This window comes from Lissotriton helveticus, chromosome 9 (genome assembly GCF_964261635.1).
Source record: "Lissotriton helveticus chromosome 9, aLisHel1.1, whole genome shotgun sequence".
NCBI lineage: Eukaryota > Metazoa > Chordata > Amphibia > Caudata > Salamandridae > Lissotriton > Lissotriton helveticus.
In genome coordinates this window covers 1,259,231,427-1,259,248,394 of record NC_136070.1, presented here as the reverse complement: position 1 = coordinate 1,259,248,394, position 16,968 = coordinate 1,259,231,427, and the positions used below count along the sequence as shown (strand labels likewise).

The following is a 16,968-nucleotide window of genomic DNA, read 5'->3' as shown; positions in this document are numbered from 1 at the left end:
ACTGCCAGTGCTGAGCCCCGGCAGAACCCAGCCCACTTCAAACCCTATCCTTACATACACCATCAGGAGACTGGCAGAATGGGCTATTACTTCGAGCAAGCAGCCCCCAGCCTTGCAGTGCTAGATCACATGTGGAAAGATGAGGTATAGTTTGTAAACCCATGGGCAGTATTCTATGGAAGGTACTTGGGAGCGTTCCTTGGGCGGTAGTGCACACATTGTGTATATTCCTCTCACACACTTTTTCCCATAAGCATAATTACGAAATATGCAGCAATTGCACAGGCAGGGGGTTTCCTTCATCTACATGGAACCACCGGTAAGTGCCGAACTGGCTCACACTTGTTTTTTGTTGGTCTGGCTGCAGGCCACTTTGTGTATTAGCAAGGTTCTTGTCAGCGCAACATACAATGCACAGGGAGGATGTGAGTCGGTTATTTCAGTCCCTTGCTTTAGATGGTCCCTGAAAACCTACCAAGCAGTGTTGTGCTAGTTTTAGCCAGCCTGCCACCACTAGACATGTTTCTGACCTCATGGGGTGAGAGCCTGCGCTCTCAAGAGGCCAGGAACAAAGGTTGCTCTGGGCGGAAATGCTTCACACTTCCTCCAGGCCATGATCGCCTTCCAGAGCGGGAAGCTTCAAATGCGATGCCACCTTTGAAATGCAGCCCAGGCATCTCCAAATAGCGGAGGATGCCAACCCCCCCCCCTCACACACACCTTTCCTGCTCCACATTTGGCAGGAGGACAGGTGGGAAAAGTAGTTTAATTAGGAGGTGGGTCCCCATTCAGCCAGCACCACCCCTAAGGTGGGGCAGGTGATGTGGAGCCCACTTTCCATTTCCCTCCATCTTGGTTTGTGAGGGAATTAGCCAATTAGGGTCAGGGCAGTGCCCCTTCCTCTAGGAAGTGATCAATTAGAGGGTGCAGACACCTTAAAGGTATGTAGCCGATTGACTACTACCTGTAACCCCCTTTAACGCCCCTAAGTTTAGTATTTGGCTGGCATCCCTGGACCCTGAACTCTGATTCGACGGACACAGAGAAGAAAAGGACAAAGAAGAGCTGCTAACCCAAGCCCTGCTGCAGAAAATTGGCGCCAAACCCTGCCTACTGCCTTAAGGACTGAACAGTTGTGGTGTGCTGTCTCATCCTGCAACTTTGAGGCCTCAAAGAACCCCGGAGGTCCTCCAGCCCTCTACAAATCGCAAAAGAACGCCCTTGGAGTAGAGGTACTACTCCCCTGCAGTCCGCAGGCACTGAACCCGCAAAGTCCAGCTTGTTGACTTGTTGCTCCTCGGCGACTCCAACGCAGGACCTGAACCAAAAGTGGTACATCTGCTCCGGAGGATCAGATCTGTCTCCCTACCAAGTTTGGATACACCAGGATCTACTGGAACGTGCTGCACCAATAACTGGGGTACCGGACCCCTTACAGCATCCAGCGAGACTAAGAGTTCAATGACTCCAACAGCCCAGGAAGCAAGCACCTGTTGAGAGATGTCGAGACCCCAGAGACCCACTTCGTGAGTGGCTCAGCTGTCCTGGAATCGCTTCTCCAAGCTGCCTGCTCCTGACTGTGAGGACATCTTGACTTGTTCCGTCCGGCTAACCTATCTGCTCTGCCCTGGACCCGACCGACCTTGGTAACAGCGATCCAGCTGTTCTCCTGTTGTCTTGAGGCCATTGGGACCTGCTTCCTCGAGTTGGCCCCCTCTGACTTATCTTTAAGTCCCTTTGTGCTGTGTGTTTAGAAGTAACAACAAAATAGAACAAATGCCAGTACTGAGTACTATTAACTAAATCATTTAATATTCAGACCCATGAAACTAAACCAACAGGTCCACACTGTTTAAAGTGCCATTATTCATTTTATTTGGCCGCAAGCTTTTTAATTGCTTATCAAAAACACTCTCTATACATACATTGCTTTAATTTGTTTTTCCACATCATTTCTTCCTGCTCGTAACTTGGAGAAGGAAACGTCATATAATAGACAATGAAGACGTAAATTACTGCGACCTGGCTGCGGAGTCCCAGCCTTTTAAAAGTTGCATCTTGTGGGCTAAAAAAAAAATACAAATATGAGGAAGGTCATAATTAAAAAAATCAATTCACTTTATTTTTCTGTTTAACATAGAGAAACCTGTGCATATTTTTTGACGTGCACATTATTTAAAGGCCTACTGCTAGCACTACAAAAATGTAAAGTACATGTTTTTACTTGATTAGCTTCCACAGTAACACTGCATGAAGATGAAAAGGAACCTCAATTAACCCTTTAAATATGGGCATATTATTGACCAAACTTGATTCATATTTTGTGAGGTGCCTTCATTGTTGTAGGGTTGCATCACCCAGCGTTGACTTCTCTCTGTACCAAGTCCCAGTTTACTCCTCTCCCCCTGGATTCATGTCTGCACCTCCTCCCCAACCCTCTCATTCAGCTTTGTATCTCTTAAGACTGCAGTGCTTTGCATTGAGTTCATTCGACACTTGTTTCTTTCCCAGAGGATAGTGGATTATCCATGAAAGGCTTTACGACCAGATAGCATCACTGGGTTTCAGCAAATTATTTTTCCTCGTACTCTAGAAAGAAGCTTGAGAGACAAAAATAAATCGTCAAAAAATTAGTTATTTGAGACGGCGCCAGTCTTCGGTTTTGTGAAAGTTGTCAGTAGTTGAGTGTCAGATTTAAAGTTTCACTGCTTTTACAGTGAGAGCAGTCTGAGCTTTTGCTCCTCGTTCCGTAACAATAAATGTGTAACTTTCATACCCACAGCTTCTTGTGCGGTACACTTTACCTATTCCAGCACTAAAGTATGAAATACCTGAAAATACAGCTACGGTCCTTTCTGTGCAGTGTTCGGTACTTTGTTTCGGTAGCAGCCTTCTGCCCGAGTCTGTGATGCAGCATTGCAGTAGTGTCTAGTCAGCCTTCTGACTGAGTCTGTGATGCAGCATTGCAGTAGTGTCTAGTCATCCTTCTGCCTGAGTCTGTGATGCAGCATTGTAGTAGTATCTAGTCAGCCTTCTGCCTGAGTCTGTGATGCAGCATTGCAGTAGTGTCTAGTCAGCCTTCTGCCTGCGTCTGTGATGCAGCATTGCAGTAGTGTCTAGTCAGCCTTCTGCCTGAATCTGTGATTCAGCATTGCAGTAGTGTCTAGTCAGCCTTCTGCCTGAGTCTGTGATGCAGCATTGCAGTAGTGTCTAGTCAGCCCTCTGCCTCAGTCTGTGATGCAGCATTGCAGTAGTGTCTAGTCAGCCGTCTGCCTGAGTCTGTGATGCGGCATTGCAGTAGTGTCTAGTCAGCCTTCTGCCTGAGTCTGTGATGCATCATTGCAGTAGTGTCTAGTCAGCCCTCTGCCTGAGTCTGTGATGCAGCATTGCAGTAGTGTCTAGTCAGCCTTCTGCCTGAGTCTGTGATGCAGCATTGCAGTAGTCTGTGATGCAGCATTGCGGTAGTGTCTAGTCAGCCCTCTGCCTGAGTCTGTGATGCAGCATTGCGGTAGTGTCTAGTCAGCCTTCTGCCTGAGTCTGTGATGCAGCATTGCAGTAGTGTCTAGTCAGCCTTCTGCCTGAGTCTGTGATGCGGCATTGCAGTAGTGTCTAGTCAGCCCTCTGCCGGAGTCTGTGATGCAGCATTGCAGTAGTGTCTAGTCAGCCTGAGTCTGTGATGCAGCATTGCAGTAGTGTCTAGTCAGCCTTCTGCATGAGTCTGTGATGCAGCATTGCAGTAGTGTCTAGTCAGCCTACTGCCTGAGTCTGTGATGCAGCATTGCAGTAGTGTCTAGCCCGCTTTCTGCCTGAGTCTGTGATGCAGCATTGCAGTAGTGTCTAGTTAGCCTTCTGCCTGAGTCTGCGATGGTCTTTAATGCAGACTTGCAGTACTGTTCAGGCAGACCCTGCTTCCCTGCGATGTTTCTCCCCTTTTCTGAATTGTTTTGTTACCCACTTCTGTCTTCAACCAAAAATAGCACTGCACAGCAGAAATGTAAAAGAAAATACACACAAGGAAACATCCGACTTTCTAATGAGCAGAACGCATTCGTGCAACATCAGGCGGCAAACTTCAAAAATATCTTCAGTAACACAAATTATATGTTAGGATTGCTAACTTCTGTTTTTTCATTGTTTTTTCTAGGTCCGATTGCAAACCCAACCAAAGCCACTGCCGGGGCAACTGCCACAATACTCTGGCACCTTCGACTGCTTCAAGAAGACACTAGTGAAAGAGGTATTCTAATATATGTTTTAAACAAGTTTTTATTGGATTCAATACAATACAAGGCACAGGAGGACAGTGCATTCAACCCTGGTGTAGGTATCGGAAGAGGCACCCCCGAACCCTCCACCACCTTCCAGGGGAGCTGTTTCATCCCACTCTCACCCTGGGCGGCAATTACATAGAATAGAAGAAAAGTGTCATATTGGGCTTATCTTGCCCTGGCCAGGCTAGGACCTTTTTGTGACCTCACAACATTCTGTACCCGCTCGTCTACGCCTCATCATTTCAGAGGGACTTTTACCAGTTCCACTGTGTATGGTAGTGCGGTAATCCCATAACATCTCCTTCACCGCCTTCTATAGTTGGACACCATTGGTGTAAGCAAGTTGCATGGTACCTTTGACCATCTTGTTTATTCTCTCTCACAACCCATTTCTTTGTGGATTGTATAAGGAGGTGAAGGCATGCCTTACACCCAATCTAGCAAAGAAATTCTCCATCTCAACAGAAGTTAACTGTGTTCCATTGTCAGTAAGGATCACAGTAGGAATTCCATCCCTTAGAAACACCTCACTCAAAACATTAATGGTTGCCTCAGTGGTAATAGATCTCATAAACACCACTCCCACCCATCTAGACTTTGCATCCACTAAGACTGCAGCATGCCTCTCATGTTCCGGCAAACAGTTGAAAGGTCCAATAAAGTCCATGCACATTTTTTCCCAAACATTTCCTGCCTCTCCGACATGTTGATTTTCATGGACTCTATCAACACCTACCCGCAACCTATTTTCAGACTCCTTACAACTATGACCAGAACAATAGCCGTCTCCACATTAAAAACAACGCAATAGTTGTGAAGATTGTCCAATAGCAAGAAAAAAATTGTACTGTTAACATTGAACAGTGAACAAATTACAGTCCAAAAATCAATGTAGAATAGAGCACCGACAGCGGACATCTGTACCAATACTTCTTCAATAAGAAATCCCCCCCCGCACCACCCAAAGGGGAAGTGGAGAAGGACAAAAGACAATAAGACGGCAGAGAAGGGGGGAGGGAGGCGGTAATCACTGTAACCCCCATCAATATGGCACCAGTCATCGGATACACACATAGGAACATGCGCCCACTCTCAAACGCAGCATGTAATCTTGCTCCCCTAGGGTACCTCCAGTTCCAGATCATGGGAGGCAACAAGGGAATAATCCACTGGCATATCTACCTCCGCCGAACTGTCCAGCATGGCCCCCCAGAGTTCAAATCTTGTTCAGCATTGTCACCAGTGCGCCCCGCACGCAGCCGTCTCTCCTCTGCCCCAACCCATCCGTGGATGTCTACCAACCATTTCTGAACAGTCGGTGCACTGGGCTGCAGCCAACAGATAGCCTAGTGTCGCTTAGCGAGCACCATACCCAGTAGGGCAACCTGTGTCCCAGCTTGCCCCGCGCTTGGGTTCAGGAGCACCACAAGCAGGCAGTGGCCGACTGAAGCTTCCACTGGCACACATGGGATCTCATGCAAAACCCCAGAATCCTTGGTTTACCACATTCCCATGTCACATGGAGGAAGGATGCCGGAACCGGTCCACGCCTAAGCAAAGCAGCAGACCGGGAGCTGTTGATTGTATGTATACGCTGCAGGGTCAGATAAGTGCATGCAAGTAATACAACTGGGTAAGCTTGAACCGCGTGTTACTAATGTATAAACTTGTGAGTTGCATTTCTGTATTCATTCTGCAGTGCTTCAAATGCTTTAGGTAGATTCTGGTCCTCATATGTCAGCTCTTTGCCCCTAAACACAAAACCACATCTGGCCCTCCGATCCTTATTACTAGAACTTTTTAACGTTGGGTTATCCTTTTCTGTATGAGGTTATGTTCAAGTTTAATTTAGTTTTAATAACTTAAAATGCCACATCCGTATGTGCAAAGTGTGTGTTTGATCTTGTTCCTTAACTCTCTTGCCGTCGGAGGTTTCATGATACTTTAAAAAACAGGAGAACTCCATCTCCCCCCCACCACGCCATCTCAATCCAGTCCCTGCCTCCCCAGTTCCAGAGTGTCACTGGGTGATCCTTGACCTCATTTAGAGTTCAATACCTTCTGTTGAGGACTTTGTCAAACTCACTTTTAAGGCGATGATAGAGATTTGAACTCCGAGGGAGGTCCCTCTTGTCTAGATACTTCGTCCTGCTGTTTTGCTAGATCATTTCTGATACTCTGCATGAAACTTCCTGGGTCTTCTGCAGCTAAGAGAGCACCATTTCTGCCTTATTGGTAGTCATGCAGCTGCTTTGTCTTTATGGTGCTGGAGCACAGTATGGAAAAACAAGCATTTGCAATGCAATCGGTCTCGCATTTGTGAAAGGAAGACCTATTGGTGTTGTAAATGACTGTTTTTTTGTTTTGTTTTTTTGTTTGAAGTGGAGTGATCATATTCGCATAGCGCTAGTCATTTGTATGACCTTGCAACGCTGGAGAACCAGAAAATGTGAAAAAGGATACGAGGGGGGGAGGTGGAAAATAAATGACACCAATGGAAATAGGAATACAAAAATAGGGAAGAAGTTGCTGTAAAGAGTTTGGGATAATGCGTGGCAGGAGAGAGTGGGATACCGAAGCACAGCAGACCATAAGCAGGCCCACACACAGCCAAAAAGGAGCATACACAATAAACTGCCTGCCCAGCCCATGGAGCACTGCCTTATTGCCCTAAATGCCTGTCCGACCCAGTACACGACTGACAGTACAGCCAACCTGGAGCTGCTCTGACTTTTGCCTACAGTGTTGCTTACGTTTCTGGGGCTCGGGACAATGACTATTATGCCTGGCACAACAGGTACCAAGAAGATATTAGGCAAAACCTTTTTAGGCATAGGTGGCATGTTTGGCATTTAATGATACAAGATATTCCATTTGTTAGGTGCCACTGGTTGGATTTGCACTCTGGGTCAGCATTCCAATTTTACAGAGGAAAACCGCAGGGCACTTTACATTCTGTTTGCCACCCACACACTTGAGTAGCTACAATAACAAAGTGCCGCAGGGGGCTCCACCTGAAAGACGAAGGCATCAAACAACACAGCATAGGGATGAACAGTCAGGAGGCAGCACAGAGAAGGAGCCACTGAGTGTGCTACCACCTGGATAGGGACGGTCTTGGACCAATATCCTTGCTGGCTGGGAAACGTGGGTTGCTTCGTGCATTGGATGAGTTAACACGGTGAGTGCTAGTTTCGCCTATAAAACTTTATTTATTTATTTAATTTTTAATTTCTTTTAGGGCAGGAGTTGACATGGAACTACTGTTATTGTCTTACACATGATGGTACAAAAGGGGGTGGTGATGGACGGAGCATCTGAACCAATCAAACCCTCACACCCAGTCAAAAGATCTGGGTTTGATCCATCACCGTTCTTTAGCCCACTCTGCCACCCCAGTTCAGACATGGCTATATGCAAATCAGTCTGACCCTGTGCCTCATGGGAACAGTCCAGCCCGAACTGCCAAGCCATGCCTTCCCTGGACCGGAAACAAGCTTCCGAGGGCCGGTTTCTGGCATTCCAGCCGTCTTCAGCCCGGCTTGCTTGAATCCAGTGGCAAAGTGAGCAAGGGACTCACGTCTGAGCATACCCTGCCACACTTATGGCGGCTAAAGCGGTACCACCCCCTTTTGTCATACACATGAGGCTGAATGTTATTTTGTTGGCCTGCAGTGTATTTCAGCAGCTGGTCCGTTTTTCCTGTCATTTTTACTCGCACTGTATTCAAGTCAAGCTCTGACTGTTTTTAGAAATCAAAGAGCCCTGCTTGCCCTCGTTGTAGAGGCCTCCTTGTTAACAACATTATCCTCCTTCTGAGTTTTTGGATCCGCATAATTACTAGTGCTCTCAAACTTATTCATTTCTTTCCAAAAAAAGCTGCTAATGAAAATTGAGACTTCTGGACATAAGGTTTTCGACCATCCTGCATTCCAGCAAGTTTACTGAAATCCTAAAATCTAAAACCTATTCAGATTTTGCCGTGCGGATTTTATCAGTTTTTTAATTGATTGTTCAATTCCCTGTGAGGTCATAAAAATGCATCCGTGGCAAAACACATTTGTGGTTAGAATGTTTCAAAATACTCATGCGTTGCAAACAGTTCAAATATTGAATGCTTTGTCTTTGTGTGTGAAATAAAACACAAGAACGAGAAGTGACTTTTTCAAATTAATGAGGCGATCTGTTTTGGCATCAAATGATTATAATCACTACCATACAAATGGTAAAATTGGCAAGAGAGCTCTCAGTAAAACACACCAAGCTTGGCTGTGGATTCCAAAGTGACTTGCAAAACTGTGACCCTTGGCAAAAGCGGATGCAGCCAGCAAAGCCAGTCAACAGAGGAGGAACGAATTAGCAGCTAGTTGTTTGTAAGGCCTGCTAAAGTTTTCTTGAAGATTGCAGCTTTGTCTGGTTAGCCCTCACGTGTGAGGCCTTCCCCATAGTGACCCCTGGCCCGATGTTCTTACTGGCTGGGAGTAAGCGGAGGAAGAAAGTTGAACAATGGAGACCGAGTCAAAATGAACACGGGGAGCTTCGCCTGTCATTGTCGCATGAATTTGTGATCCCTGGACGGGCGTCTATTGTAAATAGCCAGTAGCCACTGATATTCGAACACTTACTTTTTCCATTTACTAGAAACGTCTTGATTATGGCAATGCATACTTAGTTTTTTTTTTCTCCTAACTTTCACTGGTTCTGTGATCGTGACAACATAGCCTGCCCATTTTGAGTCCACCTCTTTGCAATTCTCGTGATTCGAAACAGTCCCGTATACATGACGTTTTCTCCAATGTAACATCTTAAAAAAAAAAAAAAGTGAAATAGGTCAAAGTAGGCGGCTATTTATGGGTTAGGCACTAGTCCATTATGGGGGGGGGGGAAGGATTCAATGTATCGTCCGTTTGTATGACGTGCATGGCGCATCTCCAACACCTCACCTTAATAAATACAATGGATCGCCGTCACCATTACTTTGCACTTGGTAATATTAATACAGAACTCTCCAGTTAAAACGGACCATTTTGTAAATATTTAGCGCAGCTGGGCACTTTAAAAACAGCAAATCACGTGCGTTCTGCTTGGTAGAGCGGGGATAGCGAGATGAAAGGGTCGGGGAGCAAAATGAAGCAGCAATGGGGCGTGTGGGGATCGATTTTACGCTTACAAAAGCGGCGATATGGAATCCTGCTTAGGAGTTCCTATGTTATAAATGGAAAAAAGTTCAGAAGACACAACATTCAATGGCACAAGTGGAAGCGGACAAGTCCTCCCTGAAATACACCTGGGAGTGAACTATTGAGAAAAGGGTGGGACAAGCAGGAACCTTTATCCAATCAGAAGTGTTTTTTTTATAGGACACTCACAAAAGCCAATGAAAATCTAAAGGCAGGGTCTGAGCTTACAGAGTGAATACAGCATGTCGAAGACAATGCATGCTCGCTGCCTAGGCTCAACCTAAAAACTGGCTCCTCCCTGTCCTTTTATGAGACTCTTTGGGGTCTGGTATGTATTAAGAACAGATCCCAAGGCATGGTTAATTATCTCTCTGGTGCCATTGACTACAGTAACAAGCTGTCACACATAGTTGAGTCCAGTGTTGTCTTTATTAAATAACTGCTTGCTGGTTATTTTAGTACTTCATTACAATACATTTAGATACTTACTCCATGCTTCACCCTGTTACTACCATACAGTGGAGAAGTGTGGCTCAATGGTTCGAGCGGCAGACCCTGATGCAGAGATCTAGCCCGGGACCAGGGTTCAATTCCCCGCCTCGGCGGGTCTTGGGCTCAAAATTCCACGGACCTGATAATTCTCGCCTCGGTGCCTATTCCAATCATGGAGTTCCACTCTGCAACTCTGGGCAATAGCTTGCTTAATCTCCACAACGGCCCCCACAACGCTAAGGATGCCTGGCCTCCACCTTGGGGGTGCCCAGGAGTGGACACCTCACAGGGAAAGCCAGGATGGGTTCCACAGCGGTATTCGTACAAGCGCCTTGAGACCCTTGCGGGTGAGTAGTGCGCTATACAAGTATCAATTTACAATTTACAATACAGTGGCAGCATCTATGCAACAAAGTAAGCTTTCCTTCTGGGGCTTTCCATATACCAAAGTACTTTTTTGGCTTTGGTTTAGAATAAGGCTCATGTCAGCATAAAGGCCTTTTTTTGCAGCCAATTTAGTGGCACATCTCTCAACAGGAGCATCTTCCTATACTTGGTTTTTAGTCAGTAGACAAGATTCAACTACTCTTATTCGAACCATTGAGCACAACCACAACTTTGGAATGACCGTACAGCAATATATTGGTGTTTTCTACATATTTTTGTACCAGTCAAGGTAATTTCGATCTATGGTGGGGAAAAATCCACACACAATATGCTGTTTTTGAAGTGAATTCCTCCAAAGTAGACAGCTTTAACTTGAATCCTCCGCCCTTAATTCAGAAATCTAAATCCTTTCTGCTATCACCACCAGAAAGTAGGCACGTGGAAAGGAGAATGGGGCAGGAAACCTTTCAAGAATAGTGGTTTAAAAAATATATAAGTATTGTATTTTCCACATAGAGATAAGTTTAATATATTCACATGCCTCTTCCTGGAAATGGTAAAGAATGCATGAAAGTTCTGTCAATAATTGTTCGTGGAGGCGAGATCTCTTGTTCATAAAGCCAGAAGCTCAAGATGGAGCCCAAGGTGGGTGGTTGCATGGTAGACTCCCCAGCAGAACAGACCTCCAGCATAGTTTAGCTCTGCTTATCTGCTGTTCATAGTCTTTAAGGAGCTGCAGTGTCTGCAAATCACCATAGTATTGCCTCTTCTAGTTGATGACACTTTGCTGAAACTCCCAGAAGCAGTACTGTTAATTAGTGTTTCTTTTTCTGTTCTTTTCTCTGTGTTTTGTAGGGAGTTAAGGGTTTATATAAAGGTATGGCAGCACCCATTATTGGAGTAACCCCCATGTTTGCAGTGTGCTTTTTTGGTTTTGGACTGGGTAAAAAACTGCAACAGAAGAACCCAAATGACTCACTGACGTAAGTTTTTGTCTTTTATATTTGTATTTTCAATGTTCATCTAATATTTGTTCTGTGAAAGGGGGTTTATAATCCACCACGATCAAAGCCCTGAGACTTTTTTCTTTACAGAGGGACACTGCAGCCTTTGAAGTGTATCTGCATTTCTGTGACGTTCAGTGAGTCCTGTGTTCCATTATTTTATCTGGTTCCTTTAACCAGTTGATTGTTGTGGACAGAAGGGGATGACCGGAGCTCCCTAATTATGTTATAGTTATGAGAAGACTTCTACTCTACTGTGTGCATGCCAGCGCTGCATTGGCTAGTAGACTTTGTTTTCCAAAAAGTCACTTTGTAAATATTTGCAAAAAAAATTCCAGTACCTTTACTTTGTTCGTTGGACCCCTGCCTTCGGCAGCACCAAAGGAGTGTGTGAAAATTGGTGGTGGCTTGGCACACACTTCTACACAAGTGCAACGATAGGCGTCAAAGATGACCGACACTGATGTATGTGTGCACTGGCAGAAATAACAGGCTAGGGATGAAGGTGCCAGCAAATTTATTTAATTAACTTAGCATTTAAATCCGAGAACAGCATGCACATCTTTGACGTCCCTTTGCTTTGAAACATGTACATGATCAAAACCCATTTCAATTCATGAACCTTTGTTAAACTGTTCAGTCCCTTCAACAACATATCCTATAATTGTGCCTTTGATGTGATGTAGAATTTAATTTGTAGGGCAGCAGTTCTTAAAGTAGTTATTTCTACTGCGTGGTGACGTCTACTTCACACGTTTAATCATGTAAGTCTGCTTTGTTAAATGGAACCATATCCTTGTGATGAGACCATGCTTTTCCTTTCATTTGATGTGATCTGTACTGCACCAGGTTAATCTGGGAAGCATAGGCTGACTAAGGGATTGATTGTTGCATGCTAGTGGCATGGTCCGTTTTCTGATTGTACCGCAGATGCTTCAATAGCTAGACATGATGTTAAGTGCACTTTGCTATGCTAGGCATTTATAAAGCACCTGGCTACCCAACTTGTTTCCCAGAACTAAAGTCATGTTGTGTCCTTCCTTCAGCTAGCGCAATAGGAGATCTTCAAAAGACGTGGGTTTTGAGAAGCTTCCTGAATGTGATTTCTTCATTGGTCAATCTTAATGATGTGGGCAGAGCGTTCCAAAGTTTAGCTGCCAAATAGGCAAAAGAGCGTCCCCCACTTTGGAGCATATATTGCATACTGCGCTTTGATGTTGCATCCCTTTACAGATCAATCTGCGCGGCACCCCTTGACCTGAAGATACAAACATGGCAGCATGAGTTTCGCAACAATCAGTGCATGGGTTTGCCTTGTTGTGGACATCACCATAGTGGGGCAGACTTTGACATAGTAATTTTGCTTTTTGAATATTGCAGGGAATAGGAACCTGGCCCTTTTGGATGTGGACAGGTGTTCCTACCAGAAGGGTTATGTTCTGGTTTCAGGCAGTTGTTTCCCTCTGTGTATTTAATTGGATTGACAAATGGTATTTTTCTCCTTTATTCTTTCCCCCTGCCACCCACCCTTAGTCTCTGGAACACTTATTCTTCTTTTTCTGCTACATTCAGCAGGCTGAGAGTAAAGGTTCGGTCTGGTCAAGCGACATGAGATAGCAACGCCAAGACCTGATCCTGACCATTGTTTCTAAAATTAACCGGGTGTTTATGAAATATAAGACCGGTTTGCATTTGATACATTTGCTGGTTTGTTTAATTGGCAGCCTCGACTTTTTTCTATGTTTTTAATCTTTTGGGTGAATATTTGACCAAATCATGGAGTTTTCCCGGTGGTGGTTTGAATTATTTTCTTCACATATGATACTTTCCCATTTTAATTCATCTTTGTCAAGTGACTCAAACCATTTTCAGACAAAGGGTATAGAACATAATGCAAGTTAATGAAAAAAATGTCCTTTACATTTTCTCAGACCCAGTTTACTGTTAATAAAGGAGGATTCTTCCTATTTTGTTTCTGCCTGTAGATATCCCCAGCTGTTTGCTGCTGGCATGTTATCCGGTGTTTTCACAACTGCTATCATGGCTCCCGGGGAACGGATCAAGTGCCTTTTACAGGTGAGCCATTCATTGGAAAGTAACACATGGTTTCCATGGTGTGTGTTTGTCTTTCAAATTACCCAAAGTAAAGCTCCTACGTACTATTTAGACAGTGCTTGGCCATCAATGATTTACACAGACTGCTTATTAGTCACTTGTTTCTTTTACCATCTCCTTGATGTTGATGCCAGATGTTACACCCGTTCTCCGTCTGCCCCAGACATTCACTCATTGGACATTGATTCTACTTCTCATTTCTTCTCATAGAAGTCAGACCTCCAACTGAATTTGTGTCAGTCTCTTACTCATTTGTTGGGAACCAGGCTTTTCACAGGCTGCCGCCTCAAAAAGATGCTCTAGCTCTTCTGCGGTCTCTTATGCCTGTGTATTACAGGCCCCAGCCTTTTCACCTTCAGCCACAACTTCTGGTCTTCTTTTGTTGCCTAAGATCCAGGTCTGGAACTATTGTGGCAACACATGAGGAACTCTCACTTTTAGTCTCTTGATTCCCATAACTAGTCTTTTCTTTTTGTCTTTAGTTCTAAAGTTCCCTCTCATGGAAGCTCATTCATCAGGTTTCAAGTCCTCCATTAAATGGGAATAATTATTTTCTGTAACTGAAGTGCACTAGTTTATTTATTTACTGACTTGGAAAGCTACCTTCTTTAATTTGCCGTCCTGCTGGCTCAGGAATTCTTTTTGTTTTTTGCTACAATCTTCTCTACCAAATACTGACAGGATGAAGGTGTAAATTTGCAGAAGGGTCTTTGTACCAGGGTTTGGGACAGTTGGTTGGTGATCCATTGCTTAGCAGTACAAGTGTGTTTGCCCACTTCGCCAATCTTTCTGTGTGGTAAGCCGCCCATTCATGAGGAAGTTCTTCTTTGCTTCTGGAATCACAGATATTGATGGTGGGACAGAGGTCAGATGCAGTGTAGTCTTTAACCAAGACCCTTTTCAATTTGTCTATTAATGTTGTTATGGTACGGTTTAGACAACACATGGAACTAGGTACCATCTACCAAAGTTGGAGTGAGTTATGGAGTCTTTGCAGTTGGCACTGACTCAGCCCTAACCGTTTCCTTTATGTTAATTTATCTTGGTAGTTGAGCCTGCACCCTGGGTCTATGTTCTGGTGCCTCTAAGGCACTGGACCTTCTGGTTAGCCCGCAAGTCTCTTGAAAGCAGTCTCTTGTAAAAGAGCAAGATTCTAGTTCTTCTGGCACTGGATCTATTACAGAGGCCACACTCCTCCGTCTTCTGGAACGAGAAAACACAAAAATTTTAAAGTACAAGGCAGACAATCAAACCAATTTAATTTCTTGTTGCCTTCTTTTTTCGAGGCTGGATGCGACACTTCAAAGATAACAATGTGATATTTGAAATGGACCTTACAAATAAATCGGGGAGTCATTTTAGAACAGGCTTGATTGAAAATATGTGCAGCTTTCATACAACAGTTTCATGTAGACACGTGGTCTTTCACCAAAATACTTAAGCTTTTTCGACTCTGTTCATTATTGGAAACTGATTGTCCGCAAGCTTAAACAGTTATGAATTCAGTCGCCAGTATGATGCCAATCTTTAGATTCTTTTCTCCAGTATCTGGATATTGCTGTCAAAACTTCAAAGGGGAAACATTTGGGGCCAGATTCCTTCAGATGCAAGAAGGAAAGAGTTACAAGTAGTCCTGGTCCCTTATTTGTGTATCACACGCATTGTTTAGATTCGTAGGACTGGTCATTTCTGCTGAAGTGGTAATTGCCTAAAGTATTATGCAACATGGTTTAGGTAGGTCCAACAATCCAGACTTCAGTTACACAAGTTCAGCCTTTGACAGGCTGTGACTTGATGTAATCTTGTCACTCACACATGAGCCTGTTCAGTGGATCCATACATCTTACTTGAAACTAAACTGTCCATGCCAACTGTTGATAGATCTGCTTCAGTGCTCTTCTTGGATCCAAAAGAAGGGCCACTGCTCTCTAAAGCAGATGAGCCGCCCAGCATTACCGGAGTCTTAGAGCCAGCGAGGTTTCTGAGATGGAAGTTCAATGCAACAGCAAGAGGTCAAAGGTAAGCAAAATATCCTGAATGTATGACTAAGAGGTAAGCTATTTTAGGAATGCCGGCAGAACACATGTAGAACTAAGAACACATTTGGTGTACAAAAGAAGTCTGTCATACACCAAGAAGGAGCCTTTGGTAGAAAGATTGCTACAGAAGGAAAAGGAGTCGAAATCAAAGGGACAAATCTGGATAGCAAGTGTGTGAAAAACATCCAGATATGGTAACTAAACAAGCTCCCCTCCTTTACATAGTGGAGAAACTAGATTATCAAGGATTGAATGAGATCAGGAAGCAAAGTTCAGCTTCGTTGAATTGGGAAACCACAAAAGGGAATGACAGGTTGGCTGCTGTGATGATTCAAATTCAAAGGTATTAAAAAGGTGTAAAGGGTCTGAAAAGATCCCCTAAGTAATCCTTAACTCGATAATGCTGTGCCTCCTCACTTCCAGGCTAAGGTAGAACCATTTGCCATCCTCTAATACTGGCAGCCAGTAAGGCATTATCAAGGATGCCCAATCTAAGCTCGCCAACCTCATAGACCAGTGGGTGCCAGATCCACCACTGGGATTAGCTCAGAAGCACATCTTAGCCCACTGTTGCAGGAAGGACCCGGCAGCAGGGTGTCTATATTTGTCCAGAAAGGTCTTACAATTGAGCAGGCAGCTGTGGCATCTGGCAGGATCCGTGGCACCCTGACTGAAGCCTTCTGTGGCAGAAACGCATTCACGCTTTCTTTTGTTTCACCACTGTCCTGCCCAGCTTCTCTTCTACTGGACTCGGGTCAGTTGTCTATATTTCACTGTGAGAAAGTTAGTCTTTAATCTCTTTGGACCCAAAAGACGGCTGCATTGGATTCCGTATTGGATCTTCAATAAGCCAACCCACTGTCTAGGCTAGGGCAGTTATCCTGCACCTGTGCTGCATAGTTCCATTATTGCTATGGCATCTTAGGATTCTCCATGGGTAACTAGAAGAATCCGAGTATCTTCAGCCCAACACCATGACCCTCAATGGGAAACATGGGCATTTCATTACAAAGGGGAAAGTTGAACCCCTTGTTGTACTATCAGGTCAGAAGGCTAGATGGTAAAGAGTGAAAAGAAATTCTTGGCTCTGAGAAAGTAGTAGATCACTTGTAAAGAAAGGCCTGAATTTCTGTAATCAATTTCATTTGATTGAGAATATCATAGTCTTCAGTGTTGAATACTGCAGATGTAAAAGTTAAAGTAGCAATCTTCTCTTTGTCCCTAAAGTCTGCCCACCTCTGCCTTATGTTAAGCTCCATTGTTTTGTACCACAGAAGTGGCAAGAACCGTGACTGATGAGGGACCTCTAGCGCCTCGGTGACTCACAAAGGCGAGATTTGTTAAAGGCATTCTGGATGAGGTTTCCACTTATGGAGGAGTTATAGTGCAAGCTGGTCATAGGTAAAGCAGTGGTGACTCTTAACATCACTTATGACATGCCAGCAGTTTTAGGTTTGTTTTACCCAACATAGGATTTATC

At 44.4% G+C, this 16,968-nt stretch overlaps 1 protein-coding gene across 1 annotated transcript in view; it reads left to right on the top strand.

Annotated features, from left to right (window-relative positions):
• Positions 1-16,968, top strand: part of SLC25A20 (solute carrier family 25 member 20) — a 69,649-nt gene that overhangs the window by 12,600 nt on the left and 40,081 nt on the right. The window contains exons 2-4 of the mRNA XM_078661793.1: positions 4,145-4,237; positions 11,186-11,313; positions 13,320-13,410. Of these exons, the coding sequence (XP_078517919.1) occupies positions 4,145-4,237; positions 11,186-11,313; positions 13,320-13,410 (312 nt within the window). The remainder of the gene's footprint in view (positions 1-4,144; positions 4,238-11,185; positions 11,314-13,319; positions 13,411-16,968) is intronic.